We start from the raw sequence: 26,443 nt of genomic DNA, 5'->3' as shown, positions 1-26,443 counted from the left end.
TATCACTTACCTTACCCTAATCCTGGTCCCCCTCTCTCGAACCCTAGTCTGGGCTAGTCTGTTGGAAAAATGACTGCATAGCCCATTCATCCTTATCAGTCTACCCAACAGCTGGCCAAACCCAGAAGCAGAACTGCCCAACCAACCGGCAGCTGATTGCAAACATATGAGCCCAACTGAACCCCGTGTTGAGTTAAACCTAATTTGCTAATTCACAGAATTAGTTGTCTTAAGCTACTATGTTTTGGGAGTGGTTTTGTTATATAGCAACAGCTGACCAATACAGAAGGTCACCCAGCAATTCTTTCATGAAGCACAGAAGAGAATGAGTGGCTTCTGAGAATCTCCAAGGGAGGCATTAGACATGGAGCAAAGGGATCATTCAAGCTAAGTAACACCATCCTATGCCCAGGTACGTCAGGGGGCCTGGCTGCCATCTGAGGCTCCACCCACCAACTACCACCCCTGGGACTTTCAGGGAACCCCATGGGGTTGAATCTGTATAGAGAAAAGACTCACAGAGGCTTCTATTTTGGTGTCCTTTTTAAAACAGCTCCTTCTGCCTCCTCCCAAGAAAGGGAGGAGAGGCTGAGTAGTGTCCAGAGTGAGGGGGCTACAGCAGACCCAACACTCCTCTAAAGTCTCCAGTGGAGGACCAAGAACAGGGGTGATGGTGAAGAAGTGTCCAAGGGACAAACCAAAGCAGGAAAGGGGAGGGAGGGGAGTCCCAAGGATTTTGATTTTTTTTTTTTTTTTTTTTTTTTTTGCAGAGGCCAGGCTCCAGGGAAGTGGACTGAGTCTGAAATGTAGGGCCCCCAGAGCCCAGGCTTCTGGTCCAATAGTCCCTGGCCTCTACAGAGCTGGGTCTATATAAAGCACATGTAGCAGAGACACCCAGCCTCCCTGGACAGAGGCCTCTCCTGATGCCCAGCATGACCTAGCCTCCCCTGGTGATAGGAGGTCAGTGACTACATGACCTTTGTTTCTGGGACTGATAGATTCTTGGGCTGGATCCCCTAGTCCTAAGGAATGGGGATAGCATTGGCACCTTCTGCTAAGGCTCTGGGGTCCTGGAGTAGATAGGGTAAGCTCAACGCAGGGCAGAAATTTGCAGGCTGCAAGAGTGCAGGAGGTCTGACTCTCTGACTGTGCCCCTGGGAGACCAAGTCCCTGGATAGGCTGTCAGTAGGCGACTGGCTATAAGCATCCTCATCTCAGGAGCTTCCTCTCACCAGAGACAGGATCTTGGCTTCTGGACCTGACCTGCTGAAAATGAAGAGGAGGGGTCACCCTGAGTCCTGGGACCCTCTTTCTTCTCTCAGTGAGGGCCAGTGACCCAGAAAGAGATACAACTTTTCTCTCTCCCACCCTGGGGGCTTCCAGCATCTGGTCTCTGTGACAACAGCTTTTCCACAGGTCATATCTCATTTGCATAATAACCCAAGCTCAGAAACCTCAGAGTAGGGGATGGGAGATAAGACAAGAGGACATCCATCACAGAGGTGGGTGGGTGAGGTGGGGAGGGCCCCACCTACCTTGTGGTTGCAGGCAGAGCAGCAAGGCAGAGGCTTCTCAAGGTGGCTCCTGGGCTCTGGCAGAGTTCTCCAGGTCTGAAGCAATGGGTGGGGGACAAATATTGTGACCATCGGCAGGAGTCCCTGGGGCAGGGTGGGGCAGGGTGGGGCTCGGGGCCTCAAGGTACCTGGGTGCTGAATGGAAAGGAGGGGGGCCCATCTGGAAGGAGGTAGAAGGCAAGAGCCCATCCTTCACTTCCCTCCCCATCTCCCCCTGTGCCTCACTCACCCAGAGGCTGGGGCTCTCCAGTGGCTGCTGGGCCCAGCTCCATGGGGTGAATGCTGCTGGAGGGGCGGTCCCTATTTGGGCCATCTTTGGGCCTGAGCAGCAGGGCAAGAAGACAGGAGATTGGAACAGCGGTCCTGAGCAGGCGTACCAGCCCGAGTTCTGCCATGGATGAGCCTCTACCCTTCCATGTCACTCCCTTCAGTTCCCTTCCTGCTCCCTCCTGGGAGAGAGACCCCTGGGTTCCAGGCTCCAGTTCCAACTCCTGCCCTCCCAGATCCACAGGCACTTCTCTCTGGCCCTGACATTTCTCTCAAGCTCTCCCATCACCCCAGCATCCTGGCACCCCCCAGAGAGTGGCATCACTCAGGTTCCAAAGATGGGTGGACCTCCTCCCCAGTAGCAGCTGTACCTGTGCCCCTTGCCACTGGGGGCCCCTGCTGCCCTGGATGACTCCCAGCCATACTTAGCTGCCCTCGTCCCAGTGCCTCACCACTTCCCTTGCTATTTCTTGAAACAGTCTCTACTGTCCTCGAGACACTCTGCCGTAGTGATGGTGTGCGGTTGCCCCCGACCCTGCCCAGCCTCTTAAGCCCCCTTATGCTGACACAGTAGATTCTGACTACCCTGTTCCTCCCCCACACGCCTGCAATCGGTGCTCATCATGTCAAAGCCCTCTTGGAACCTGGGACCCAGCTGGTGACATGCCCCTCTCTGGGATGCCCTCTGTCCAATCTCCAGCCCAAACCCTGTCCTTTCCCGCAGCTTGTCCGGAGAACCCCTAAGGCCAGGCTGTGTCAGCTGTGCCATAGGATGCCTCCCTTGCCCAACACCCCAGTGAAGGGGCAGGCGTAGAGCAGCCATGCTTAGGTATTATGTGACCCTCCTGCCGGCTCACAGAGAACTGGATAAGGGGCAGGCCCTTGGCACAAGGGCAGCCAGCGATCCCTAAGCAGCGGTACGGAGTGGAAGGAGGTGCTGGGCATTTAGGGACTTGAAAGGTGTACAGAAGAGATTTAGGCAGAGGAAGTAGGAAAGGGCTAGAGTCATGAGAGGCTAGGAAAGTCTTGAAGGGCACAGTGGAGCGAGAAGTGCACGATGAACTGGTAGGTCAATGGCAGTCTAGGGTGAGGCAGCCCCCTGGCAGGAGAAAAAGAAGAGGTGGACAAGAGGGGCTGAACCACAGTCAAGGGGAGGGGTTGAAGGCCCCACGGGGATCTGTACCATCGGATCCACTGGGAGGCCAAGGTAGCCTGCTCAAAGCTCCTTTCCACTGCCTCTACCCACCTCTGTGCAGCTGGGCACAAGGCTGAGGACCCCACCCCAGCCCCCCCAGGCCCAGCAGAGCTCTGCAGAGCAGGAACCACAGGAGTGGGCTCAGAGCATACCTGCTACAGGAGGGATCCCTCCTCAAGCCCCAGAGGCATTGCTGGAGACCGGATCTGGGCTGCCGGCAGCAGCACCAGGCCAGGCCAGCCCCTGGGAGTAGAGGCAGCAGGAAGCTAAGGATTACCCCCAGCAGGAAGGTCTTGTGGTCTGCGGACAGTGGGGTAAGGCTGAGTCCTTAGCAGGTACACCACCCCAGTCCCTCCCCACTTGTGCCCCATGGACATACTTTCAGGCTGCATAGGACCACTGTCCACACTGCCACCAAATCCTGGCTTGTCACAGGAGGGCGGAGCCCAGCCCGGAGCACAGTGGCAGTTCTTGTTACTGTTGCAAACCTACAGGGAAGGAGAAGGAGGATCCCGTGGGATAAGGAACCTCAAGGTCACCCCCCCAATCACTTTTCTGGCCACTCACCCCATGACCATGGCAGGTTGTCAGGCATTGCTCCAGCTCCAAGAAGGTAGTGTTTTGGCAGCGCCTGTTCTGGCACACCTATGGGCAGTGTGTGCACTGGGCAGTAAGGGGAGTGACGTTTAGGCCTGGAGGTCTCAAGCATTAGAGAGGGCCTGATGTGCAGGGCTCACCATTCTAGGTCCACATGGGGTGCCTGGCTCTACCAGGCCCAAGTCCAGCAGGTCCAGCTGGACGCCGGGCAGCAAGAACACTCCCCTACAGGTCACCTCCTCCCTGCCTAGCCCAACAGAGGAGTCCACGGGCACCGTGTGTGGTGGGAGTGGGTGCTGCTCCCCTCCCAGGCACTGCAGCTTCCCGCACTGCGCATCTCTGGGGAGGAGAGTGCAGGGTGATCAAACAGCGAGAAGTATCTTTGCCCTAACCTACCCAGCTTCCTCTCCCTCCCCTCCACTCCCCACCTCGGCGCACAAGGTACGAAGCCACCCTTGCCGTCCTGGCCACAGTTCCCGTGGGCGTCTCCCGCCGAGTTCACGATCTGGAAACAGAGCTCTGGGGCTGGGCTGGAGCCTGAGGAAGCATGGGCGACACCGCGCTGGCTTCAGTCCCCCCCCCCCCTTCTCTAGAGTAGAAAACAGCGCAGATCCCAGGATGGTGCGGGTGTTCCCGGTAGTCTCACCAGGCCCCCAGAGCTGCTGGCACTGCTCCTCGAGTGTAGGACACGCGCCATCCCAGCAGTAGCCCCGGCCGCTGGCACAGGGCGAGCCGTCCAATAGGTAAATGTCCGGGGGGCAGTAGGGGGAGGCGCCGGTGCAGAACTCTGGGAGGTCACAGTCGCCCACAGCTCGGCGGCACGGCACGCCGGCCGGCTTCAGCTATGCAGGTGACCGGGTGGAGGGAGGGTGGCCGAGGCACAGAGACAATGGACAGGGAGAGATCCACCCCGGTAGCGCGGTTCAGAAGCCGGAGGGCCAGGCGGGAGGCCGACGCCCCCGGGGCGGAGCAGAGCCCGCACTCGCCCGGGACCCCGAGCGCGCCCCTCAGCCAAGGCCGACAGGCCTGCTCGCGAGCGCCCCCTAACCTCACCCCAGCCTCCCACGCCCTCACCAGGCAGCGCGCGCAGCAGTCCCCGTGGCTGCACTGGGCCCCCGCGCGCAGCGAGCAGTTGTGCGCGAGGCAGCAGGCGTCCTGGCATTCCTGGAGCCGAAAAGGGGTTGTGGGACCAGGTGAGGACGCCGCGCCCCACACCTCGGGGAGAGGGGGAGGGGGAGGGGGCGGGCGGGGCGCCAACCTCGGGCCCGGACCCGACCTGGCTGGCGCCGCAGTCACACTCCTCGCCCTCCTCCACGAGGCCGTTCCCGCAGCGCGCCCGAGGCACTAGGAGCCTGGAGTCCGGCGCGTTGGAAAGGCACGCACCGCCCCCCTTGCGGAAGAAGGCGCGCAGCTGGCGTCGGCTGCAGGCGCTGAAGACGCGCGGGAACGGGTGCCTACGAGGGGGCAAGGGCGTCGGGCGTGCGGGGACCGCCACCTCACCCCGGCCCTCTCCCACCACTACCCGCTGTGCTCGGCCACCCAGCCCCTGGATGCGCGGACACCGCCTAAGCGACAGGCGGCCCGGATCCCCTCGAGGCAGGGCCCAAAGAGGGCAAGTGACCTGCGCAAAGTCCCGGGGCGAGCCGGCGGTGGGAGGGTGTGACGCCAGGACCAGGCTGCCCAGGAGGGCGAATCGCGACCTGGGAGCGGTGACTCCCGGGGGTGGAGAATCCTCGCTAGAATGTTCTGGAAGTAACCCGTATACTTTTGGGAATCCACTTTTTCCGAGTTTCCTCCTTCTAAGCATTATAAAGCACTCTCGAGGGGGATATGATCCTATCCTCGTCTTAGGGAAGACGAAATAGAGGGATGAGCGTTTCTCCCAAAGAAAGGCCCCCGAGGAAGGCCCCGGGGCCAGCGAGCCTCCCCCACCCCCCACCCCGACCGCCGCGGCGTCCTTGGTACCCGGTGGCCGCAGCCATGACGCAGCCGCCTTGCTCAGCCGCCGCCTCCACGCAGCAGCCCTCAGGGTCGTGGCCGAGGCCAAGGCTGTGACCTATCTCGTGGGCCATGGTGGCTGCTGCGCCAATGGGGAGCTCTGAGTGGTCCTGGGAGGGAGTGGGGATGGTCACTGCGGGGCCGCGGGGCCGCTTCATCCCCCTCCTGTCCGGCTGGAGCTCACCGTGCTCACGCCTCCCGAGCTCTCGGCGCGACACATGCCCTCGATGGGCGCCAGGCCCACGGTGGCGCCCCGGAAGGCGCGGCCCCTGCAGACGGGATGCAGCGTGACCCGGCGGGCCAGGATTCTGGGCAGCCAGGCGAGGGCCCCGCGTGGGCTCGGAGGCACCCACGTGAGCAACTGCGCGGAGTCGTGTGGCCGCCGTGCCCACAGCCCCCGGCGCCACTGCAGGAAGGCCCAGAGCGTGGCGTTCGCGTCCGGCGAGACGCGGCTCTGGTCCTGCTCCGTCCACACTTCCAGGCCGGTCAGTGCCACCTGAATGTCCAGAGTCCTGAGAATCTGTGGACGGGACATGGGGGAGGACAAGACGTGCCACCGTGCCGTCCGCCTCCGTGGTAGTGCCCTCTCTTCTCTGCTCCCATCCCTGTCCTCATGCCCACGCCTCCCACATCCCGCTAGGACTTGCCAGCCCATGTCAGAGTCACCCCCATTAGGGCTCTCTTCCTGCCCACCCCAACCTGGTCCACATAGTTGGCCACCTCCAGGAGGCGCTGTTTGGTGTGGTTCAAGTTCCGGTGCTGGGTTAAGAACTGGAAAGGCAGACAGACATAAGAGGGTGTGACAGGCTGCACTAGCCCCATCCCACCGCCAACCCCCTGGGGCCGCTGGCTCACCAGTGTGTGGTCAGCCACTATGTACAACTCCAGGAACTTTGGGCTCTTGCGGACCTCCCGCCTCTCCTGGGGAGAGGCAAGGGTGACCCTCAGTGGCAGGCTGCTGGGCTTGAGTCCTGACCACTAACCCCAATTCCCAGGAAGCACAAAGCTAACTTTAAAAATTGCTAGAATGGGGGGATCCCTGGGTGGCGCAGCGGTTTGGCGCCTGCCTTTGGCCCAGGGCGCGATCCTGGAGACCCGGGATCGAGTCCCACGTCGGGCTCCCTGCATGGAGCCTGCTTCTCCCTCTGCCTGTGTCTCTGCCGTTCTCTCTCTCTGTGACTATCATGAATAAATAAATAAAATCTTTAAAAAAAAAAAATTGCTAGAATGTGTTTCTTCAGCCTCCAAATAAAAATATCAGGATCAGAGGCCCTGAACTGGGACTGTGTATTCCTCTCTCTTCCAATTTGGGGGGCTATGGATACTGCATTCCCATTCCCACCCCCTATCTGTGCCCCTGACCTTGATCTGAGTGGCACGAGAAAGGCTGGCCATATCCCCTTTGTTCCTGGCATCCCTGTGGCCACAGGCCCTTTTCCAGCTAAGCAGCTGCTGGGTCTGGAACATCTTGTGAGTGATGAAGTCCTCAGAGTCTCCAGCTGACCATGGATGCACATAATAACTGGCATTGCAGCCCAGTGTAATCAGGCCTCTGGGGTGCAGAGGAGTGCAGAGGAGGGTGTGAGGGCACTGTCTCTCCAGCCCCAGGTCCAGCCCCCTCCCCCAGAACTTCTCACCTCATCCCAGAGCAGGTGCTGAAGACTACCCAGGAGTCAGGGAAGCCCCTCACGTGCCCATGGTAGTGGCAGTGGTCCTGGAGAGCAAGGGACCCAGCCCCAAAGCTCAGCCAGGGCTGAACTGGGAGGGGCCAGAGAGAGGGCATGGTGGGGGGGCTGGCTCCTGCCTCTCCTTAAGAACAGGAGGAGAATGGGAAAGGAATGGTAGAAAGGTCTTCAGGAAGTTCACTCCCCAGCACCTCTTACCCTGTCCTCAGAGCCCATGAAAGTATCTCACCGTGTGGTTGGGGACCAGCACCACTGGCTGCCCATCTGGATTATAGTGGGTTTCTGTGTATCCTGGGGCCAGCAGCCTGCTGGGAGGGGGTGTTGTAGGAGTCACCTAATTCTGCCCACCTAATTCTTCCAGGATGTCCTCCAGCCCTCCTCCCTGAATGCTGATTGAATTGCTCAGTGAGTGAGGCACAGGGCACTGCAGAAGCACCCAAATGTATCCTAGGGAAGGGACAAGAGTCACTGTGTGTTGCCCAGGTCAGAAAAACCCTGGGCTAGGGAAAAAGGTGGAGGGCAAGAAGGAGCCTTGGCAATGTCAGAGCTGTGGGAAGTGGGAGTGTGGGAAGCACCCCGGAGGAGCAGGAATGGGGAGAGTTGCCGTTCCTTGTGGGGCATGTGATAGGTGGCTGGGTCTACAGGTCTAGGGAGGGGCAGGAGGGAGGATTCAGGAGACACCAATGAGGAGGAGGTGGGAGCCAGGGAAGTGCATCCCACCAAGGAGGAGGTGGGAGCCAGGGAAGTGCAGTGACCTCCACCTCCCCAAGTGGCCCTACCTTATGCTCAGCCTCGGTGGGCATCTGATCAACCCTCTCTCTTCTTTTTTCTTCCCTCCGAGATCCTTCAGGCCTTCTCTGGCCCTTAGACTCCATATATCTCCCCAACTATCCTTCAGTGATGCTCATCCCACTCTTCCAGAGAATCCCCACCTGCCCACAGCTGCTCCTGCCTGCCCACCTGCCCCATCCCCACTTTCTTCAGCCCCCACTCTAGTAATGATTCTACCTTCCTTCTCCATCTCTCCCTTCCCACCAAGGTGAATCAACCATGAGTCAATTTCTCTTCTGTAAAGAAAATCCTCGACCTCTATCTTCCCTTGATCTCTTTACTGCCAGACACTTCAGAGAGCTTTGATGCCTGCTTTTCTACCTCCTAGTCTTTCCTTCACCTTCTCCAGCTTGGCTCCCCTATCCCCACACACACTCAGTTGGAAGAGTGGATGATGTGGTCACCCCCTTTCATGTGTGGGGACATTGAACCCCAGAGGAACTATGATTAGATGTGGTGGAACTAGAGTCTGTTCCTGGTACATCTGGCTCCATGGGGGAGAAGTCAACATGTGTAGAGTGCTTGGAACAAGTCCCTTCAATGAAGCAAGCACTCAATGAATAATAGCTGTTGGTAATTCCATCTGGATAGTTTTCAGACCCCATGCTCCATCTTGGACACGCACCCCACCCAGCCCTACTTTGCTTGCTCATTCACCAGCTCAGAATCTTTAGCTTTGCACCACCCTGGACACTCAACCTTAAAATGGCCTCTGTGATCTGGCCCTACAGGGACTCCCAAACTTGTTCCCTGCTGCTACCTTCCCTGCAGATGGAGACCCTCCAGGCAAGCCAGACAAATTGCTGCCTTCTGAATGTGTCTTGATTTGATAGCCACAGCACCTTTGTCCCTGCTATTCTTCAGCCCAGAGCACTTACCCATCTTTGGAATCCATCTTGGATTATCTGTTCGTTCACTCAGCACACCCTGTGAGCACCCACTGAGTGATGCTCACTCATTTCTGTCAGGAAGCTAACAAGGTGCTCCTGGGGCTGGAATGAGGGGTGTGCCCCACAGCAGCCTACTTCAGCCTTGAGGGAGCCGGTCATGTGTTGGTATGACCCTTCCTGTCACCTCTGTCTCTGCCTCTAGGGCCCCCTCCAGCCTCGCTCACATGTTTCCCTCAGTCCCTGCCCCCAGCACTGATTCCCATCCGCACCACAGGCAGAGGCTGTACTAGGCTCCCAGCCTCCTCCCTGACCTGGTACTCACTGGTTCTTCTCCAGCTCCAGAAGGAGCTCCTGCCCTTTAGCCTCCACGGCCACCAGCCCTGTGTCTAGCTTCGAGACCTGGGCAAGAAGGAGAGCAGGGCTGAGGGGCCAGATGGGATGTGGAGTTGGCAGGTAAGGGAGAGCACAGGAGGCTAGGAGCAGCAGGCTCCCCATCTGCCACGGAGGGTATGGGCAGGTGTGGGGGAGAGAACATGCAGACAAATACAGTCCCAGACTCAGGACGGTTTTGGTTCTGACGACAGCCATCTGACAGTGGCCTGCTGGGTGAACACTGCGTCCCCAAAGAGATGAGACAAGGGGTCCCAGAAAGTTTCCCTGCGTTCCTGGGCCCTTCCTCTGGCCCACCCTCCTGTTTCACAGCCAGAAAGCTTCCTCCAAGTGGGGAGGGGTTCTGAAGATGATGGCTGAGGGAGGTTGGGTGGGCTCGGTCCTTACAATATGTTGTGTCTGCATCTTACTGCTCCCACTCCCCATAGAATTCAGACTTTACTCCCTCCTCCTACAATTCTGGCAAACTGAAAATTTCCCTGGCCTCCTGCAGACCTGCCCCACACCTGCTTCCCTGAGCCCATGAAATAAACATTAATCCCCCTTTCCAGGCCACGAGGAAAACATCTCAGCTAGACGGCCCAGCCCGCCAGCCTCTCCTCCCGCTAGCCTCTCTGCCTCTCCCACCCTGTGGGAATGCCCCATCTGCCCCGCCTTGTCCACTCTGCCTGGCTGGAGGCCCAGAGTTGGAGCTGGCCCAGGAGCGTGCTGGAGAGCTGCGTGTCTCCAGAACGCTGGCCCTTCCCTTCTATCCCACCATGCATCGGGCTGGGCCCCAGGCCAAGGGGCTCAGATTCTTTGGGGGGGCCTTTTCTCTGCAGGTAGGGAGCAGACAACTCCCCACCCCAGCCAAGAGACACCCCCTCACCACCACTAAGGCCCCCAAGCATGAGCTCAGGTGGCCAGAACACCACTTACTTAATTGGAGAAAGGTTTGCACCAAGCACAAACAGCAGCCCCAGATGGAAAGCCTCCTCCTACTTCAAACCCAGCCCAGGCTCCCCTCTTTCTCTCCTTCTGCAGCCCTGCTGTCCTTGCTTCCTGCCCTCTTGGTGACCCTGCTGCTCACTCTGCACCCCATCCCTAACGTGAAGTGTGGGTATTTCCTGCCTCTTGGACAGGACTCCCTGTCTCAACTCTGCTGTCCTCATCTTGGCAGGCTTCCTGGAGGCAGGCGAAAAAGCAAGGCCCTCTGGGATGTGCTTCCTCATCACAGCCCAGGCTGGCCTGGAAAGGAGGTCTACAGTCAGTGTGACCACAGCCTGTGCACCCAGCCTTCCCCTCTGCTGGTGATGTCCAGGACAACCCACTTGGAGCTGGAGCCAGCACCATGCTTGACTACTTGAATGGGGGCCCCTGAGGGTCTGGGGGATGCAGTAAGGGTTCCAGGTTAAAAACTGCTGGGCCTCTGGGGGCCTTCTAGCCTTCTCCACGGTGCTCTCCTGCCTTCCTCCCTGCTGGCTTGGACAGTGGGTTGTCCTCTCTAGCCTGAATATTCAGGATGAAGATGGCTCTCTAGATTTGGGGGACATTGGTCAATGATTAGAAGTCTTTCAGACCTAAATGGGCTTCTGGGGTCCCGGTCTCAGGCTGTGTGACCTTGGGCCCTTTCTGCAACCTCTCTGAGCTTCAGTTTGCCCCTCTGTGAAATGGGCCTCCTGGTTTGTAGCACAGGTGTGTGACGCATACAGCTGGGGACATGGTTATTCCGGAAGTGCATGATGGGTGGGTGTTGGCAGGAAGCTGAGTCAGAGCATCCTGGAAAAGAGAAATCAGGGGCACCTGGGGGCACTAGGAGAGGGATCAGTGCCCCCTGTCTGGAAGTGGATTCTGCATGAGCCAGGGAGGCTGAAGTTTTCCTGGAGGGCACCATATGTCCACAGGGTAACATGTTCTGCTAAACTTTGCAAAAAGGAGATATTTTGGGGTTTTCTTAAGAGGTCCCTGAAAAGTTTCAGCCCCACAAATTCTGGCCTCACCTCTGCCTGGCAGGGTGGGGGTGGCCTGGATAATTCTGGGATGGAGGGAGCAGAGGGATGTGAGGGAAGAAGCCTGAAAATGACTTCCATGTGTGCAGGCTCATGTGATGGAGAGATCTCCCCACCCCCACCTGCCAGCCCTCCGGGAAAGGGGCCTAAAGGACCCCAGCCAAACTGCCATGCTGAAGTTTGGAGGAGGGGCCAAGGGGCTGGGAGACCCTGGGCCCCTGCAGAGGGAAGGGGAACCTGGCACTGACCGGCTCCTCCCAGGTGACCTTGCTTCGGATTTGTCCATCCAGGATCCAATGCAGGGTGACTGGCTCTCCAGGGTTGTTTCCTAGGGAAAGGACAGAGTAAAAGATGAGGAACACAGGGGAGTGGGGATGAAGGAGGAAAGAGGTTGCAAGACACCAGCCAGGTGGGACGGGTGACTCCAATATTCAAAAGTGTAGCCTGGAGAAGGGTGGCCACCTATGGGGCACCCAGTGCTCTGGAACTGAGCAGCCACCAGGGAAGTGACGGGAGAGAGGGGAGCCTGGGAAGGATAGCTTAGCTGGGGAAAGTGGGAACCCTACGGACCTGGGGGAGGCTTGGGGGTCAGAGGTCACAAAGAAGAACTCAAGGCCCCTAGTGCAGAAGGGAAGGAAGAGGAAAGGCAGCCTTGGGTATTTTTAGTCTGGATAGCAGATGCCTTTGGGGTGAGCGATCTGTGTAGAGAGGACGCTTGTGTCTTCTCGCCAAATGAGAAAAACAACAGCCAGATGTCTGAGGAGGCCCACCTTGCCCAGAGCTCCCCTTGGGGGCTTCATGCTGGAAGCAGGACTTCCAGGCACCCTAGGTCAGCAGCCCCTTCCCGGGGTTCTTCAAGGTGGAGAGAGACCTGGGGGACAGAGCCTGTGTGCTCCCAGGCCGGGTATGCTTAGGGGGGCTCTGGAGGAGTACCAGAGCCAAGCATTACTCAGAAGGCTCTGGAATGCTCCCCTGGAATGCTCCCAGTCTCCCACCCCACAGTGGGTCCAGCAGCTCTCACCACACCCGCCCTGCAGGAGGCAGGCCCCAGGCAGCCCAGAGCCTATAGGCAGCCCTCCCTGCCCTCTGACACAATCCCAAGGGAAGCAAGCCCAGCTCCCAGAACTGACAGCTCCCCAGCACCCACCCAGCCCTGACCCTAAGCTGAGATGGCTGACTTGGGAAGTGGCCCAGCTCCTGTCAGGCTACCCCAGCTCCTTTCTCTACCCCCGTCTTCTCCCCCAAACCCCATCAACAAAGACCCAGAATAGCAGCCCGCTGCTCTAGGAGTCCTCTTCCTCCAGGAAGCCCTCCCTGTTTGGATGAGCAAGTTGCCACAGTTGGGGAGGGATTTGAGTAAATCTGAGAGGAGAGGGAAGTGGGGGGGGGGAACCAGTCCAGAGAGGACTTAACTGGGTGTGGAGAACTACCTCTTGCTGGCCCTAGGCCTCCCAGGTAGGGAGGGGAGGGTGTGCCTGTGTGTATGTGTGTGTGAGGGTTGGGGTTCTCTTCATGGCACCCCTGAGGAGGGAGAAGGAGACAGAGTTGGAGCTGTGATGATGAGGGTTAGGGAAACCAGGGGAGCCACTGTGGTGTTGGGGAAGCACAGAGCCCCTCTCCACTCCTCCCAGGGATCATGTCACTTCTCCTGACCCCAGGCTTAGGAGGAGAGAGAAGCCATCCCCAAAGGCATGAGGGCTGTCATCTCACCCTCTCCAGTGAGACCCAGAACAGAACAGGTCTCCCTACTGGGTAACCCCAGCAGTGCTCTGGAACCCAGAGCCCCCAGGGTGCCCAGCCCACCTGGGGCATTCCTGCCTCCTCCCAGCTGTCCGCCCAGTCCCTCCATAGGCACTTCCTGTACAGGACTGAGGACTCTGTCAGTCCTCCTACTCACAGGGTTGTGGAGGTTATCCCAGGGCCCCTTCTGTCTGAAGCGCCCTTCTCTATCTTTCCTTTTTTTTTTTCTTCTTTATCTTTCCAAACAAGGCAACAATATCAACAACAACAACAACACACACACACACACACACACACACTCACACACACACAGTCCCAAGGCCCTGGGATATGCTGAGGGCTGAGGGTGAGTGTGCATGAGGGTAGAGGCCACAGCTGGTCCCCTAGTCTGAGGGCAAAGCAAGGACTCCAGGGAACCAATGGGCTGGATCTTAGGGATGGAGGTACAGGAAAGCCCACACTGATGGATGGGGTCTGGGGCTGGTCAGAGCACAGAACCCTGGCAGAGGGGTTTGGGCAGCTGCTCGGAGGCGGCCCTCCCACTCCCGCCCCCCACCCCCCCATGGCTTTGCCATTGCCACTGTGGCAGCTGCGCAGTGTCAGTCTGGGCCCCAAGGCCAGCCCAAGTACAGCTGAGAGTCCCTGGGCAAGTCCTACAGAGACCCTCTCCGGCCTCCCAGTCCCCGTGGGGTGGGGGGCGATGGGGGAGTGCGGGTGGTTCGGGCCCTCCACCCCCTGACAGCGACCCCGCCTGCTCCGCGGGGCGCCTCGCACTCACCTTGAAACGCCTGGGCCCCCCGCAGCGGCAAAGGCAGCCTCAGGAACAGCAGCAGCAACAGCCACGCCCGCGACCCTCGAGCTCTCGGAGGCCCCGGCCCACAGCTGTGCGCGCCTCGGCCTCCACGCGGCCGCTCCCGGCTCCTGCTCCGCCCGGGCTGGCTCCCGGCCGACCCACACCCAGAGCCGCCCGCCCGCCGCCTCCCGACCCCCCAGCGCCGCCCCGCACGGAGCCCCGCAGCCCGGCCGCCGGACCTCGTGCGCCCTCGGGGGGCCGCCGCGGCCGTCAAGGGTGGGAGCCCCCGCTGCATCCGTGCGGCCCCTCGGGGACCCGCGCGCGCCGGCCGCCGGTACGTCTCAGCGCCCTCTCCTCGCGGGGGCGGAGCGGGGGTGGAGTGGGGCTGGGGCGGGGCCCCTCGGAGGAGCCTCTGAGGGCCACGGGGTGCGGGGGAGACCAGGGCTGGGGGCCCCCCGCGGCTGCTCGGGTCTGCGCAGGGAGCGCCCCCTTCCGCGGTCTCCGGCGAGGACCTCTGCCCCGCCTGGCCCCCAGTCCTGCTCAGGGGGGCCCGGCCAGGGCCCGGCGGGAGATGCCTCGGGCGGGGGGCGGGCACCCGCGAGGGCGAGGGGCAGGTGCCGCGGCGTCTCGGGCTCGCGTCCGCGTGGCGGTGGCCGCCTGCCCCGGTGCCCGCGTCGCGGAGGGGGGCGGGGGCGCCGCCGCGCTGCGGGCTCGGTCCCGGCAGAGGTGAGGCGGCCCAGGGGCGCGCGGGGGCGGGGGCGGGGGTAGCCCTGGGCCCTGGCGGCGGCCGAAGAGTTGCGCAAAGCCGCAGACTCCCAGACTGCGGGGGATACTTTCTTCTCTGGCAACATCTGTTTCTTCTTTTAAAGGTTTGTTTGTGTACTGAGTAGTTAAGCTCGGAGAGTAGCCAGGATTCTGATAGCGAGGGATGTTAACTTTTTAAAATGAAATTAATTAGTTAATTAATTAATTAATTGAGGGGGTAGGTAAGTACGAGGGGGAGGGAGAGGGAGAGAGAATCTCAAGCAGACTCCGTGCTGAGAGGAGCCTGGACTCAGCCTCACCACTGGACAGAGCGACCTCAGTGGAAACCAAGAGTTCCTCGCTCAACCAAATGAGCCACCCAGGCGCCCCAGGAGGGTTGTTAATTTTAGGCAAATCTACTTGTTTTTTGAGAACAAATGCGGTGGTCAAGTTAGGAGAGTTCCTGCAGTGACGGAGACCTCTGTTAGTTTGATTCAAACATTAAAAATACCGTAAGATGTTAAGCGGTCAGCCCTGCCTTTTCTGCCCATCCTCTCAGCCCACATCCCCCAACCAACGCGAAGCCACTATCCTTAGCTTCTTGTGTAGGCTTTAGATTATTTTATGCACGCAAGACAATACAGACCTATTTTTTCTCTTAGCACTTCTCTGCATAGCAGGCTAGGTGATGGGGACTTTTCTCTGCACTTTTTTTCCTCCACTTACTACACTTTGCAGATCCTTCATATCAGTGCGTTTAGAGTGGCCTTATGGTTGTTACTGTTATCCTATTACTTTGGGCTTTAGATAGAATTTACATACAATAAAGTGCACCTGTTCTAAGTGTCCAGTTAGATGAATGTTATAAATTCATATGCCTCTGTAATCACCGCTGTAATCAAACCAAGTAAGAGTTTGTCCACACTCTGGACAGTGAGCTAATAAAACTGACACTGAGCTTTTGCAGGGAAGAAGGATAGGCGATTTATTGGTATAGCACCACCCAAGGAGAACGGGAAGCTAATGCTCTAAAGTCCCAAACTCCCCAACAGCTTGCAAGTGAAAGTGTTTAAGTGCAAAATTGGGAGACAGGGGTGTCTTGAGAAGGTGGGTGCCTTTGACTGGAGGCCCATGAGGTCAGGTGAGCAGGTGTTCTGGTGCAACTTTGTCCGGTCCTCTGGGAAGTCTTTTTCATCTCAAGCAACTTGGAATCTGAAAAGTATATTTATTCTTTATGATAGAGGTTTCATTAAGTACATCCAGTGATAATATCTTTAGGATAATGCTGATTAATTAAGCTTGGAAGCTAGTGGGTTGAATTCCTGCAGGTTCCTTGGCCTGTCTAACCCAGCTATGCCTGGAGACAATAGGACTTCTAGTGACCATTCTTTCTGCATTGGTGAAGTGGATGCTGGCTTCAATTTCCATCACCCCCAAAAAGTTCCCCTGTGTCTCTCCCCAGTCACTCTCTCCCACTCCCAGTCCCAGGAAACCACTGATGTGCTCTGTGCCTACACATGAGTTTTGCCTTTTCCAGAACTTCATATAAATGTTATCATAAAGCATGTACTCTTTTATGTCTGGCTTCCTCCTCTCTGTTTTTGAGATTCATTTACACCGTTTCGTGATCAGTAATTTGTTCTGTTGTAGTGCCAAGTATGTTCTGAGGGGAGCAGGGATTCTCTATTCTCCAGTTTGGCATTTGGGTTCTTTTCTGGTATGAGACTCTTCTACATACAGCTGCTATGAAGTCTTTGTATGAATAGATGTTTTCGTTTCTCATTTCTCCTTTGTCAAGACCCAGAAGTCGAATGGGTCACATGGCAAGGACATATTTAAGTTTTAAAGAAATTCTTCTCCAGGGGCACCTGGGTGGCTCAGTGGTTGAACATCTGCCTTTGGCTCAAGTTGTGATCACAGGGTCCTGGGATCGAGTCCCACATTGGGCTCGTTGCAGGGAGCCTGCTTCTCCCTCTGCCTATGTCTCTGCCTTTCTCTGTGCGTCTCTTTGAATGAATGAATGAATGAATGAATGAACAAGTCATCTTTTAAAAAAAGAAACTATTTTCCAAAGTGAATGCACCATGTTGCATTCCCACCAGCATTGTAGGAGAGTTCTAGTTCCTCTGCATCCTCACCAGCACTTAGTGTTGTCAGCCTTTGTGATCTTAGTTATTCTAGTGGGTGTGCATCCCCACTGTTTTTCTATAGTTGAATGCTTCCACTTGTTCGTATAGTCCCCTCTTGGACATATAAATGGTTTCCAGCCCTTCCGCTACTTGCAAATCATGCGGTGATGGATAATTTTATACACAAACTCATCTGTGAGATAATTTCCTACAAATGGGTTTCCTGGGTCAAAAGATATGTATTTTTATGATTTAAGAGGATACACTTAAATTGCACTACAATTTGTGCAAATTATAGTTGCGCCAGCAACATCTAGAGTGCTTCTTTGCCCACAACCTTACCAACACAGTTCTCAAACCATGTTATGCTTCTCTGAAGGTGAAAGTGCAGTCTTATGTTTGCATTTCTCCTAGCAGTGAGCTTGGATAACTGTTCAAACATTTAAGAGCCATTTGTATTTCCTGTTACCTGAATTGCCCGTTCACAGCCACAACTCATATTTCTATTGAGCTGTTGATCTTTCTTGTAACAACTTGAAGGAACTTTTTTATAAGGGAAATTCCTCTTTTGTCTGGAGTGTGAGCTGCAAATATTTTTCACAGTTTGTGAAATGCATTCAGCCTGTTGTGTGTGGCTTTAGGTTCAGTTGTTTTCATTGCTAATTAGCACCCAATTGTGTGAATATAACATTTTTTTCATTGATTCTACTGTTGCTGGACATTAGGGTGGTTCCTAGTTTTGAGATGTTAACAAAAAATGCTGCTGTGGCAGTGTTCACAATAGCCAAACTGTGGAAAGAGCCCAGATATCCATCGACAAATGAATGAATAAAGAAGATGTGGTGTTTATATACAATGGAATATTCCTCAGCCATAAAAAAATGAAAGAGAAAGAAAGAAAGAAAGAAAGAAAGAAAGAAAGAAAGAAAGAAAGAAAGAAAGAAAGAAAGAAAGAAAGAAAGAAAGAAAGAAAGAAAGAAAGAAAGAAAGAAAGAAAGGAGAAATCTTACCATTTGCAACAACCTGGATGGAACTAGAGGATATTATACTAAACAAAATAAGTCAATCAGAGAAAGACAATTATCATATGATCTCACTCATGTAGAATTTAAGAAACGAAACAGAGGAGCATAGAGGAAGGGAGGAGAAAATAAAACAAGATGAAATCAGAGAGGGAGACACACCATAAGAGACTCTTAAGCATAGAAAACAAACTGAGGGTTGCTGGAGGGGTGGGGGATAGAGTAACTGGGTGATGGGCATTAAGGAGGGCACATGATAGAATGAGCACTGTATATTATACACAACTGATGAGTCACTGAACTCTACCTCTGAAACTAATAAAACACTATATGTTAATTAATTGAAATTAAATTAAATTAAATTTTTAAAAAACAAAATACAGAGCATTGCCACACAAAAAAAGTGCTGCTATAGACATTTATATGCATGTGGCCTCACCTTCCTGCCTTTGCCTGTCTTGCTCCCTTTACTGATTCCCCCTTGGAGCACAGCCTGACATCGCTTGCACATGAAACTTCATGCTGGGGAACCAGACCTAATATAGACATAGACAGCTTTGGTCATGCTGGGGCTCCCATGTGGGCAAGGCTGGAGAGACATCAACTCCTCCCTTTGTGGATGATGAAATGGGTTCACCACAGGTGCTGCTAGCAGCAGAGGCCACCCTCCCAGCACAGAATTCCCTGATCCAAGGGCTACATGAGCAGGGGTTGGGGGTGGGTGGGCAGAGAACAAGGCATTTTGTCACACCCTGGATCCATTTTGTGATCTTTTAGGGAGGATTTGGGGAAGAATCAGGGTGGACGAGACATCTAGGCTTCCATCTTGACCCAGGAGAACAAGAGATTCCAAAAAAAAAAAAAAAAAAAAGGATCGTGAGGAAGGGGAAATGATGGAGACATAGTCCTCACCATGGTAAAGGGGTCCTGAAGAGGAAGAAGAGAGAGGCAGCTAAGAAAGCCCCAGAGATTAGGAAAGCAGGACAACACCAAATGTTCAGCCTGGAAGGACCTGGTGAAGACTTGGAGGTGGCTTGAGCCTTAAATAAGCTGGGGGTCAGGAAAGCAGAGCAGGCTCCCAGAGCAGCCAGACTCTGAACACCAGTGGGAGGCTACAGTGTGGGAGGCAGGGCCCAGTCCTCTGGGGGAGAAAATAGCAAACTGGTGAACTCCTCTTCCTACTGTAGATCTAGGCTTTGGTGCCTCTTTGTCAAGGGGGTCCTTTCTGACCCAACGCCTGGTCACTCTTCCCTGCATATACTTCTCCCTGCCCATTTCCTTGTCTCTCTTCCCCAGACCCTGAGCTCCATGGGGTCTGGGGCTGTCTTTGTTAACTGCCTGGCACAGGATTGGGCACCCAGACAGTGCTAATAAAAGAAGATGAACATGTAGCCTAAGAGCCATGTGGGAATTGGAGCCATCCTTGCAAAGTGGACGCCTCCCCAATCCAGATGAGCTATGCCCAAATATATCTGAGGAATTTTCTGCAGAAATCTCAGAGCAACTATTTATTTGGCGGTTGCAGAAGAGAGGGTGGGGCCACTGAACCAAAGTTAAGGAAGATGGATCCTACAAGTAGCCACTGTGGGAAAGACGATTTCTCGAGTGGCTTGCTAGAGTCATTCTCCAGAGGAACGTTGGAGAGTGTCCCGGGAAGAAGGCAAGCCAATGAGAGTTAAACCTTTGAAGTGCTCTCGTAATGGGTGACGTTCACCATGTGTAAACAGGACTCCTTCTGAAGAGTGACCCACAACAGGGTGACTATAAACGTTTTCCTACAAGTCTCACAGTGAACGCAGCCCTTAATTCTTCTGTGTAAAATACCCTGGGGTGGAATGTCAGGGTCATAGGGCAAGAGTATTTTAGCTCTAATAGATTACGTCAGACAGTTTTCCAAACTCATCATGCATTCTATATGATTCTATTTTTTTTTAAGATTTTATTTATTTATTCATTAGAGACACAAAGAGAGACAGGCAGAGACAGGCAGAGGGAGAAGCAGGCTCCATGCAGGGAGCCCGACGTGGGACTCGATCTCGGGACTCCAGGATCACTGGGCCGAAGGCAGGCGACAAACCACTGAGCCACCCAGGCTGCCCTATATGATTCTATTTATATAAAATTCAAGGGGCGCTTGGGTGGTTCATTCAGTTAAGTGTCTGTCTTCAGCTCAGGTCATGATCCTGGAGTTCCAGGGTCAAGCCCCACATTCTGTTGGGCTCCCTGCTCAGTGGGGAGTCTGCTTCTCCCTCCACCCCTCACTCTGATCGTGGTTTCTCTCTCTCAAATAAATAAATAAATAAATAAAATCTATAAAATAAAATAATAAATAAATAAAATAAAATTCAAAAAGAGGCCAATCAAATCTATGGTATTAGATATTAAGAGAGTAGTTAACTCAGGGAGGGGCTTGCAACTGGCAGGGTGCTCAAGGGAGACTCTGGGGTGCTGGTGATGGTTTGTTTCTTGATCTGGGTGCTGGTTTCATTTTTTAGAAAGTCATTGAGTTGTATACTTACAATGTATGCAGTTTTCTGTATGCATGCCACATTGAATTAAAAGTCTATTTAAAAAAGTCTTGAGGGGACAGCCCTAGTGGCGCAGCGGTTTAGAGCCGCCTGCAGCCCGGGGTGTGATCCTGGAGACCCAGGATCGAGTCCCAGGTTGGGCTCCCTGCATGGAGTCTGCTTCTCCCTCTGTGTCTCCACGTCTCTCTCTCTCACTCTCTCTGAATAAATAAATAAATAATCTTTAAAAAAATCATTTAAAAAAGTCTTGAGGTATGCCTGGGTAGCTCAGCAGTTAAGCACCTCCCTTCGGCTCAGGGCGTGATCCTGGGGTCCCGGGATCGAGTTCCGCATCAGGCTCCCTGCGTGGGACCTGCTTCTCCCTCTGCCTGTGTCTCTGTCTCTCTCTGTGTATCTCTCATGAATAAATAAAATATTTTTAAAATAAAAATAAAAATAAAAAAAATAAAAAAGTCTTGAGGTGCTGGATGTCTTGGTGGCTCAGTGGTTGAGCATCTGCCTTTGGCTCCAGGGGTGATCCTGGGGTCCTGGGATCGAGTCTCTCATGGAGGTCCCCCACAGGGAGCCTGCTTCTCTCTCTGCCTATGTCTCTGCCTCTGTATGTGTGTGTGTCTCATGAATAAATAAAATCTTTTAAAAAAAGTCTTGAGGGCCTTGTACCTCTGGGGGTGGACACAACTAACCTCTCTGAGAACCTTCCAATCCCAGGTGGACCTATGCCTCCGTGGAGATGCACAGATGCAATCCTCCCCTCACCATCTCTTCCCTGGACAGCCTAAAAACATCTGGCTGCATTTGGCTTGCTCTCTCTCTGTCCCACCTCTGGATTTAGTGCACACTTTCTACCCCCTCACTCTACAACAAATGCAGAAAATCAGTGCTTACTAAGACCTCACGTACTGCATGCCAAGCAGGGTGTTGGTCATGTGGACAGAAGAGGTGAGCCACACCTAGAGCCTCAAGGAGCAGGAAGGGGCACAAATCTCTTGAGTGCAAGATAGTTTGCGGCACATGTCATGTCGTTTGCACTTGCTGGCCAGTTCCGGCAGGCAGTCTGCCAGAAGGAGCTGCATTCACATTTAGATCTGTGTTCACGGCAGGCGGCAGTTTGTGTTGTGAGAAGGAGACTCACTCCAGTCATGCCACAGAATGGCTGTTTATTGGAAGGACATGCCAGACAGGCTCCCAGGAAGAGTCTGGCAATCAGGCACTATGAGAAATGGGACCTGGGACCAGGAAGCTGCTCACTGGCTGTGATTACATGGAGCATACCTGGCCTCCCAATCTGTGAGCCTCTCTGACAACTCCCCGGTACTCTCCCAAATTCCAGGCAGGCTTTTTGCTCCTCCCATCATTTGCCACCAGGCTGGGATGGGAGTAACCAGACCACCCAAGAACTAGCTCCTCTCAGGCACTGACTTCACAGGAGCAAGCTATTCCTTCTTTGTGACCCTCATTCCGCTTAACAGCCTCTGGCACACAAGCCCCCGAGGGAGAGGGAGGGGGCACACTTGATCACTGATGAGACCACCAAACCATCCTGATTTCCTCAGCCTTAATGTGTGAGAGGGACCACCTCCTCTGGGAAACCCAAGAACAGAATGACCAGAGACATGTCCTGGCTTTCAGTAGATGGGCACTAAAAATGTAGCCTGCTGGCAGCAACCTCACCAATGTCAGAAGTCTCAGGGTTGAGGCCATGGTTGGGAGTCCTTTGTAAATAGAATAAAAACTACATTTCCGAGAATCCTTTACAGCTTTGGGGTGGCCACGTGACTCAATTCTAGCCAATGGGGAGTGACTGGAAATGACTGGTGAGTTGTGGATTGTGTCCACAATGGGAATCAGTGTGCCTTCAACTTACATGGTTTCCACTTCTTGCTGGATGAAATGTGAACACAGTGGGGGGCCAACCGTGAACCTCACAATCAAAGGTAACATTTCAGGGGTGGAGAAACATCAAATAGAAGGATCTCAAATTCTGACACCTTAAACTACTATAGCATACCCAAATTAGTATGGGAGAGAAAAATAAAATTCCCTCATGTTGAAGTTACTGTATTTGGTCTCTTCTTAGAGCAGCCTAACTTCTACTCTAGCTAATACAGAGTGCTTTGACCAGCCTGTGAGGATGTAGGAAGCTCCTCTCCTTTTCTAATCCATCTAAGAAGTCCAGGGTGGACTTGGAGGAAGAAGATGTGAGGGGAAGTCCACTGGAAGATAAAGAGAGGAATCAGAAAAGGAAAAGAGAAATAGACAACATGGCCAGTTCATTTCTCCTCAGAGTCCCCCAGGGTCAGCACTCTCCTGGGTAAATTAGGATTCACTTCCACTTCTCACCGCCCATTTTTCTTGGCAAGGGGTTTGGAGCCAGGTCATAGAAAGTCAGATGATGTAGAGTTGCTTTCACAGAGGCAGTCGGGACTCAATGCTGCCTTGTTCACGAGGCCCAAGTCATCGGAGATTCTGGTGACCTCCTCCTCCTGAGGTTAGACAGCACCACAGGTCAGTTCAGGGGCAGAGCATGGGACAAGGTCCCACATGTGACTGTATCAGGACTAATGAGCTTCCCACAGAGAAAATCCTGGTGACAGGATGACTCCGAGAGTGGTCATTGTCTGACCTCTAACTCTGGAGGGCAGTCTCCCAGACCCCAAACCTTGGGTAGGGGTCCCAATAGGATTAGTGAGCATGTGCCTGGCTGGTAATGAGGCTATGAGCCCTGACCCACCAAATGGATGATCTGCAGAAGGGGACACATCACAGGGAAGGGAAAACAGACTTTCACCCCTGCCCAGGTGGTGGGCAGACTCTGGAGTGGGGAAGAGAGAACCTGAAACACAGGTGGGTTTTCTGTTCCAAGATGTGTCTTGGGAGCGGCTACATTCGGAATGTCTGCCCCAGTTACCCAGCCAACAGGTCCCATAGAGAACCCAACAGTCACCCTGGCCTGCAGGATACCTAAAGAAGTGCCCCTGAGACAAGCATGGCACTGATATGTACCCCATTCAGAATGTGGCTTCCCTATCTTTTCAGGGGCCCCTCTTTCTCTATATTCTCTATCCAATCTCCAGCTAGTCCCAGGGGCCATTCTATATATGAGAGCAGTCTCTAGGCGCCAGCCCCACACCGTGGGTTAGCCAGGCATTGTGTCTGCCTGCATCTACATGGTGGATGAATACCTGCATGGTTTCCTTCTGAGAAGTCATCTCCACCAAATTCTCACCCATGTTCAGTTTACGAAAATGCCTCCTGCAACAAGAGAGGACTCAGAGGGTCTCTCCCCTCCCTCTGCCTACCCCTGTCCCTTCCCGTGACCCCAAGTACTTAGCCCCAGACTGCTCACTGAATAGAGCAGTGAGGGCATTGGAGGAAGTGAGGTACCCTCTCTTTCTTCCTTCCTTCCCAGCTCTTTCTTTATACAGACAGGGTCCAGATAAAGAAAGAAGAAAACTATAGCAAGATGTATTTAAAGATGATTCTAGAAGCAATCCCAAATTTGGAGCAGTGGGAGGAAAAGGGATGGGCTAGGAAATACAGAACCCGTCCATCTGGTAGGAGTGACAGGAGGGGATATTGAGGGGAAGGTGGGGAAGATGAGGTGACTCCATCCACCCCCAGCTCTGAATTTACCTCCAGGTGTAGAAGGCCCCCAGGCCCAACAACAGGAAGAGGAGGCCCACCAGCAGCCCCAGAAACCAGACTAGCTTCTGGAACAGACTCAGGCGATACAAGGCTGAAACACAGAGGTGAGGCTCAGGAGGCAGCTAGGGCTCCAGGGGCCTCCAGTGCTCCCTTCCCTGGTGACTCCCCCAAGATGAAAACTATCTTAGTTTAGAAGCTTCCTCATGGGGCAGCCCAGGGGGCTCAGAGGTTTAGCGCCGCCTTCAGCCCAGGGCCTGATCCTGGAGTCCCAGGATCCAGTCCCACGTCAGGCTCCCTGCATGGAGCCTGCTTCTTTTTTTTTTTTTTTTTTTTTAAAGATTTTATCTATTTATTCATAGAGACACACACAGAGAGAGAGAGGCAGAGACATAGGCAGAGGGAGAAGCAGGCCCCACGCAGAGAGCCCGACGTGGAACTCCATCCCAGGTCTCCAGGATCATGCCCTGGGCTGCAGGCGGCGCTAAACTGCTGCACCACAGGGGCTGCCCATGGAGCCTGCTTCTCCCTCTGCCTGTGTCTCTGTCTCTGTCTCTCTCTCTCTCTCTGTGTGTGTGTCTCAAATAAATAAATAAATAAATATGAAAGAAAGCTGTAAAAAAAAAAAAGAAGCTTCCTCATGCAAAGGAGTTTCACGCAACAGGTCTAGACTAGTCAGACAAACTGATTATAGCAGAAGGGATTCAGAGATCTCAGAAGGAAGCCTCTGGACTCGAGAGCTGGGCCTTTCTACATAGGGACCTGGGAGATGGACCCCCTCCCCGCCACCTACCTCTGGTTCCGAAATAGGTAGAAGCGGATGCAGATCCCAGGGCATTGGAGGCAGAACACACATATTCCCCCTGGTCACTGGGCCTCAGCTCCTCCATGTCCACCCTCAGGGCATTGGCAGTGGCTGTGACATGGATGTGTGGCTCTGCAGGAGCACCCCAGGGCTGGCTAGAGGCCACCAGCCTACTGCCGAGGTGGAGGCTCAGGCTGGCTAGGGGCTCACTGTCCACACGGCAGTCCAGGATGCCCTGGATGCCACTGTCAGGCTCCACAAAGACCGTCATGGTGGGCGTCTTGGGAGGGTCTGTGGGAACACAGGGGGTAGGATGCTTACAGAAAACCACCACAAATTCCTCCCTTCCCTGTACCCATGCAGACGACTTTGCCACTTGTTGCATTAAGAGGTATTATCTATTCCCCACTCCTTGATCTGTGACTTGTTTTGACCACTAGAAAGCAGAAGTGACATTATGTGGCTTCAGAGCTAGACCTCAAGGGGCCTCACAGCTTCTGCCCTCTTACAAATATAGTCATGTGGGAAACCCAGGCCAGCCTGCTGGACCCATGCGGACCTAGCCAGCAGCCAGCCCCCACGGCCAGCCACAAGGATGAAACCATCCTCGACCATCTAGCTTCAGCTCAGCCCTTGGGCAACTGCAGCCACATCAGGTGAGGCCAGCCAAAGACCTGCCCAGTGCAGCCCAGCCTGAATTTCTGACCCAGAGAATTGTAAGCAAATAAAACAGCTGCTGTTTTAAGGTATTTTAGGGACATCTGGTGGCTCAGCCAGTTAAGAATATGCCTTCGGCTCAGGTCATGATCCCAGGGTCCTGGGATCGAGTCCTGCATTGGTCTCCCTGCTCAGTGAGGAGCCTGCTTCTCCCTCTCCCTCTGTCCCACTCCTGCTAATGCTCTCTCTCGCTATGTCTCATTCTCTCTCTCTCAAATAAATAAATAAATAAATAAATAAATAAATAAATAAATAAAATCTTAAAAAAAAATAAGCTCTCTATTTTGGAGTGGCTTGCTATTGCAGCCACCACTGGCTGATACAGCATGGGGCATTGACGAGGCACGGAGTAGGGCCCCAGGCACTCTGCGTGTAGCATCCTCTATACTCCTGTCTGACATTTTACCCATGAGGAAAGCAAGGCAGGTATGCACAAGGTCACACAGTCAGCCAGCGAGAGCCTTCCAAGCCCGTACTCCACACCTGCAAAGTCTTTGCTCTTTGCAGAGAGAAGAGGAGGAGGATCTGAGGTGGGCAGGTGAGGTGTGGATAGACTGAGGCAGGGTGTGGGGTGTCATACTCACATAGCACACGGAGCAGGACGGGAGCAGAGACACTGGCCCCACTGGGGAGCTCAGCCTGGCAGTGGTACAGCCCAGCTTGGGCACGAGCCACGTGGGCGAAGGCAAGGGTGGCCACAGGCTCCACGTCTAGCCGCTGGCCATTCCAGAACCAAGTGAAGGTGGAGTTGCCCGTGGGCACAGGGCCACCAGGGAGCTGGCAGCTCAGATTCAGTGGTGCACCCTCAGGCATGTCCAGCCCCGGCTCGGCCACCACACGCACACCTGTGGGCCGGGGCCAGGAGGCGGTCAGGGATCTGCAGGCTCTCGGAGCTGAAGTCCCTGGGT

At 54.6% G+C, this 26,443-nt stretch overlaps 2 protein-coding genes across 7 annotated transcripts in view; both read right to left on the bottom strand.

The window, feature by feature from the left end:
- Positions 1 to 525: 525 nt before the first annotated feature.
- Positions 526 to 22,718, bottom strand: ADAM33 (ADAM metallopeptidase domain 33). The gene is made up of 23 exons (XM_049100776.1): positions 22,712 to 22,718; positions 13,934 to 14,725; positions 11,664 to 11,743; positions 9,360 to 9,436; positions 7,546 to 7,624; positions 7,269 to 7,345; positions 6,994 to 7,183; positions 6,487 to 6,552; positions 6,331 to 6,402; positions 5,985 to 6,151; positions 5,816 to 5,900; positions 5,599 to 5,741; positions 4,910 to 5,087; positions 4,708 to 4,797; positions 4,280 to 4,475; positions 4,062 to 4,170; positions 3,774 to 3,972; positions 3,604 to 3,681; positions 3,416 to 3,524; positions 3,189 to 3,336; positions 1,804 to 1,895; positions 1,536 to 1,610; positions 526 to 1,266 (listed from the first exon to the last, which is right to left on the bottom strand). Exons 1-22 carry the CDS (start codon positions 22,716 to 22,718, stop codon positions 1,573 to 1,575), a joined length of 3,072 nt encoding a protein of 1,023 aa, XP_048956733.1. The 3' UTR covers positions 526 to 1,266; positions 1,536 to 1,572.
- SIGLEC1 (sialic acid binding Ig like lectin 1) overlaps positions 15,652 to 26,443 on the bottom strand; it is a 30,947-nt gene continuing 20,155 nt past the window's right edge. For 3 of the 6 annotated variants that reach the window (XM_025469429.3, XM_025469431.3, XM_035706099.2), the window contains 5 exons: positions 26,120 to 26,380; positions 24,807 to 25,109; positions 24,005 to 24,107; positions 23,554 to 23,623; positions 21,512 to 22,854 (listed from right to left, as the gene is read on the bottom strand). In XM_025469429.3, coding sequence (XP_025325214.1) covers positions 22,747 to 22,854; positions 23,554 to 23,623; positions 24,005 to 24,107; positions 24,807 to 25,109; positions 26,120 to 26,380 — 845 coding nt within the window. In that variant the 3' untranslated portion in view covers positions 21,512 to 22,746. Of the gene's footprint in view, positions 15,905 to 21,511; positions 22,855 to 23,553; positions 23,624 to 24,004; positions 24,108 to 24,806; positions 25,110 to 26,119; positions 26,381 to 26,443 lie in introns of those variants that run through there. The other 3 variants (XR_004809217.2, XM_025469430.3, XM_035706100.2) reach the window with 3 other exon arrangements.

This window comes from Canis lupus, chromosome 24 (genome assembly GCF_003254725.2).
Source record: "Canis lupus dingo isolate Sandy chromosome 24, ASM325472v2, whole genome shotgun sequence".
In the NCBI taxonomy this organism is placed as follows: domain Eukaryota; kingdom Metazoa; phylum Chordata; class Mammalia; order Carnivora; family Canidae; genus Canis; species Canis lupus.
Note: the sequence above shows the minus strand (reverse complement) of the source record. Positions and strands in the feature narration are given on the sequence as shown.

Excerpts from the sequence above, each read along its gene's own strand:
- ADAM33 (XM_049100776.1), bottom strand. Across the intron at positions 4,476-4,707 it reads ACTGCTGCGCGCGCTGCCTG|CTGAAGCCGGCCGGCGTGCC; the intron begins GTGAGGGCGTGG and ends TCACCTGCATAG. Across the intron at positions 1,896-3,188 it reads AGGGATCCCTCCTGTAGCAG|GCCCAAAGATGGCCCAAATA; the intron begins GTATGCTCTGAG and ends CCTGCTGCTCAG.